This window comes from Pyrus communis, chromosome 16, assembly GCF_963583255.1.
Source record: "Pyrus communis chromosome 16, drPyrComm1.1, whole genome shotgun sequence".
In the NCBI taxonomy this organism is placed as follows: domain Eukaryota; kingdom Viridiplantae; phylum Streptophyta; class Magnoliopsida; order Rosales; family Rosaceae; genus Pyrus; species Pyrus communis.
Genome location: NC_084818.1, coordinates 18,022,547 through 18,026,734, shown reverse-complemented (window position 1 = coordinate 18,026,734; position 4,188 = coordinate 18,022,547). Strand labels below are relative to the sequence as shown.

General features: G+C 39.0%; 1 protein-coding gene across 1 annotated transcript; it reads left to right on the top strand.

The window, feature by feature from the left end:
* Positions 1 to 485: 485 nt before the first annotated feature.
* On the top strand, positions 486 to 3,890 carry LOC137719907 (probable serine/threonine-protein kinase At1g54610). Its single transcript, XM_068458896.1, has 7 exons — positions 486 to 866; positions 987 to 1,271; positions 1,471 to 1,785; positions 1,918 to 2,139; positions 2,380 to 2,471; positions 2,999 to 3,095; positions 3,462 to 3,890. The coding sequence occupies exons 1-7, from the start codon at positions 486 to 488 to the stop codon at positions 3,888 to 3,890; spliced, it is 1,821 nt and encodes a 606-aa protein (XP_068314997.1).
* The last annotated feature ends 298 nt before the right edge of the window (positions 3,891 to 4,188 follow it).

Sequence of the window (4,188 nt, the reverse complement as noted above, 5' to 3'; positions counted from 1 at the left end):
CACTAACAAGCGGGGAGTTTGTCTAAACCACACATAGACAATCTAATTTGGTATTGAATTCGTCATCCACGAGATTCGAACTTAAGACCTCTCGCTCACAAGTGAAGAAGAATACCGTAATGAGTGACCATCCAAGTCCTTTTAGAAAGAAAAAGATAAATCAAAATAAAAATAATTAAATATATTGAATGTTGGTTTTCCAATGCCCACCCCAACTCTGAAGGCGGAGAAAGCGGAGGGAATTACAAAGACAGTGTAATGGTTGGTATAATCCCAAGGAAATGCCGGCCAAGAAACGGCAGTATCACTCACTCGCTCTTGTTTCGGCTTCCTCTTTGCATTTTCTTAAAATTTTTATTTACCATTACCAATTACAAACCATGTTCATTCATTGATTCACCGGATTTACTATGCAGTCATTCCTCACCACCACCATTGTCGCCGCCTAGGTGCTACCGTCCCCTCCAAAGTCCGTCGCTGACTTAATGGGTTGTGTTCAGGCGAAAACCAACTCTCCAAGTCATGACCTTCAAGTCCTTGACAAGTTGAAACGGGACAATGGCTATGTCAAGGGGAGCATCGGAGGAAAACCCGCTACCCTAAAACACTCAAGGAAGGATGTTAAGGCGGCATTCAATGGTGAGGATAAGATTGCTGATGGTGGAGGAGGAGGTTTGGTTGCTAGAGAGACAGAGAGAGCTAAGAATGGAGGGAACTTTTCGGGAAGGATGATGTTGAAGAAGATTGGAGGAGATGATGATGATATTGTGGATGGCTGGCCGAAGTGGCTGGCTGAGAACGTGCCTCAAGATATCTTGGTTGGTTTTGTTCCAAAGACTGCCGACTCCTATGATAAACTTGCTAAGGTAACTAATTACTCCTTCAGACAGACTCTACTTACTAATTTTTTTGAATTAGGATGTTGGGATTTCTTGGTGGACAAGAAACCTGAATCTGGGTTTCCATATTTGGCTTTGGTATTGTAGATAGGGCAGGGAACCTACAGCAATGTGTACAAAGCTCGTGACAGGGACACCAAAAAGATTGTTGCTTTGAAAAAAGTCCGCTTTGACACATCAGAGCCAGAGAGTATCAAGTTCATGGCAAGGGAGATAACGATGCTACAGAAGCTAGATCATCCCAATATCATCAAGCTTGAAGGGATAGCAACATCAAGAATGCAGTATAGTCTATATCTCGTATTTGATTTCATGCAGTGCGACTTGACCAGAGTAATCTCACGTCCTGGACAGAGGCTCGCTGAACCCCAGGTTGGCATTTGTCGGCATCATCTATCCCTACACCTAAAAATTTATTTATGTATATATGTTATGTAGATTTTGGGCTTATACGTGTGCAGTAAGTACAAATGAACTGAGTCTGCAACGGAAATGGTTTGGAATTCATAGTACTCAATGATCAGACAGACAGATTTAGGTGTTTTTGTTTCGTTTTTTTTCTTTCATACAGGTCAAGTGCTATATGCAGCAGCTTCTTGCTGGTCTCCAGCACTGCCATGAAAACGGGATTTTACATCGAGACATTAAAGCTTCCAACTTGCTAATAGACAGAAATGGGATGCTGAAAATTGCAGATTTTGGGCTTGCAAATTTTTTTCCTCCAAAGAAACGTCCTCTTACAAGCCGAGTAGTGACACTCTGGTACAGAGCGCCAGAGCTCTTGTTAGGTTCTACAGATTATGGAGTTGGTATTGATCTTTGGAGTGCAGGATGCCTATTGGCAGAAATGTTTCTTGGGAGGCCAGTTATGCCTGGGAGAACCGAGGTAAAATGATTTCGTCTTAACTTCATTTTCAACACCAGAAACCGCAATTATATTCACACAAGGAATCTTCGATTGATCCCACCGTCATTTTTAAGAAATTACAGAGGCAGATTCATTAAGTTGTGTATTCAGGTTGAGCAACTTCATAGGATCTTCAAGCTTTGTGGTTCACCTGGAGAGGATTACTGGAAGAAAATGAAGTTACCAACAAGCTTCCGACCACCACAACATTACAAACCTAGTTTTGAAGAGTTCTTCAGGGACTTCTCAACATCATCATTTGATCTCTTAACAACACTTCTTGCTCTGGACCCGGCATCTCGTGGCAATGCTGCTTCTGCTTTCCAAAGTCAAGTGAGTACAATCATGAAGCTCTTTCTTCGTGTAATCAATATTTTCCGTTATTGCTTTTTAGTCCCGAGCTTCCCTTTTATTTAGCTCACCAACTGCAATCTGCATGAAATTTGATCGCTCTAAGAGAAAAGTGAGTGTAGAAACAACAATGCTTGAGAAAGTAAAAGACGTCTTAGTGATCTATATATTTTAGTACTGCTCAACATGTGTTTGCAAATTGTAATTTTTTTCTGGTTTCAGTTTTTTAGTTCAAGTCCGTCGGCATGTGACCTTTCAGCTCTACCAGTAATGTATAAAGAGGACGAACGAACTCACACCAAGGACCAGAAGAAGTATGCTATTTCAAATTGCAACTAAATACATTGCAATTTACTTTCATTGATTATTTTGATTAATTTAGGCATAATAATAGACTGAAAGAAGGAAAGATAACCCAAATTATAATTTAAAATTTGTTCTTATGAAGTTTTCAACATTTGATTGAATCTTAATTTTGCATAACGCAAAGATAACATTAGTAAATTTTCAATACATCCTTCTCGCGTACAACTGTACAAATTCATTAGCGTATCAGTTGCATTTTTTCCATCATTCATTAGATGCTAGATGTGCTGTTTCTGTTTTTCGGGTGGTTAAGAAGGCATATTCCGATGTCCCATTGATATTATGGTGCACTATGTTCATAGTAAAATGTTTTTCTGTAATGGAGAAATTGCAGAAATGGAACCCTCACAACAATGACTGTCCTGAATCTTATAAAATCTTCAAGAAATTATGAAATGTAGCAAGGGCTTTTATTTAATTGCTACCGAAACCACAATGGCTAATAGCGTGCTTTTCCATCTTAATTACATGTAAGGAGGACTTCCAAACCAAAGCAATTGCCTCAAACAAATCGCGGACTGGTTCAGAGAAAGGTTCAAGAGGTCAGAGGAGAAGTCGAATCTTCTAACGAGGTAGGTTTTGCACCTTCATAGATCTCTGATCTTCAATCATAAATTTCATTTGAATTATCCATTATTAATCCTTTTCTTAGTTCCACTTATTCGGGTAGTTCAGTTAAGCTGTTATGTGTTTCACAAGTTTCTTTGCGGTGCCTCCCTAATTAAGTAGTTTTTAGAAGTGAAATGATTTGCTTACACACACCCTATTTGTTTCTGTCCTTTGATTTTCCTTTACTTTCGTTGATCCAAATGTTAGAATTAAACAGGGTATTGTAAAGGGGAGTTGTAAAATTGTACTGCATATGCATGTGATTGATATATATAGCTCAAGACGATTGAAGTACATATATGGTTCTTGTACTTGTTTAGTTTTCGCAGGTGGAAAAGAAGGCAGAACCAAACATGTACCGGCAAGTACTGGAAAGTTGGCACAGCCAGGATATGGGAAGCATCCATAGCGAAATGGGAAGCTTGCATAGCCAAGGCCAAGACCAAGACCAAGAAACAGGCAACAGTGCATGCAGCAGCGCTTCCTCCACTACTTTCAAACCAAGCAGAAGAAGCAACTGCATATATGACAACTTGCATGCATCTCTTTCGCCAATAATCCGTTCTCATCAAAAACGATTCCCAACCACCGAAGGTCATCCTAATGCTTTGAAGAACATCAATCCTGACATTCTGAAGAACATCAACAATTTTGCGCTCTTGCAGGCCTCTATAACAGATATCATCAACCATACAGAAGGCAGTGCACTGTCTCAGTTCCGCAGATCTCATTCAACATTGGACTTCCGAAAATATTGATCCGGACAAGGTTTAATAACTAGTATTGTTCAGATCGGACTGGACTAAGATCGACTAGACAAACGGAATTGAGATGTTATATTCTTCCATGCGCGCAACCTACAAGCTTATAATTATTTTTCCTCCTTTTTTCGGTCTGAGTTTTTCCCTTAATTAAGTTTGTTCTATAAATAAATCTTTGTATGTACCCTTTCTTTACTCGATAATTTGTGCCAAATTCTCTTGGGAATAACAAGGAAGGGAAATTAATATATATATATATATATATATATATATATATTTTTTTTTTTTTTGTGAA

Bases quoted from the DNA above. Each gene is read 5' to 3' on its own strand.
- LOC137719907 (XM_068458896.1), top strand. From the start codon at position 486: ATGGGTTGTGTTCAGGCGAAAACCAACTCTCCAAGTCATGACCTTCAA. The intron at 867-986 runs GTAACTAATTAC...TTGGTATTGTAG, and splicing joins CCTATGATAAACTTGCTAAG to ATAGGGCAGGGAACCTACAG. The intron at 2,140-2,379 runs GTGAGTACAATC...TTCTGGTTTCAG, and splicing joins CTTCTGCTTTCCAAAGTCAA to TTTTTTAGTTCAAGTCCGTC.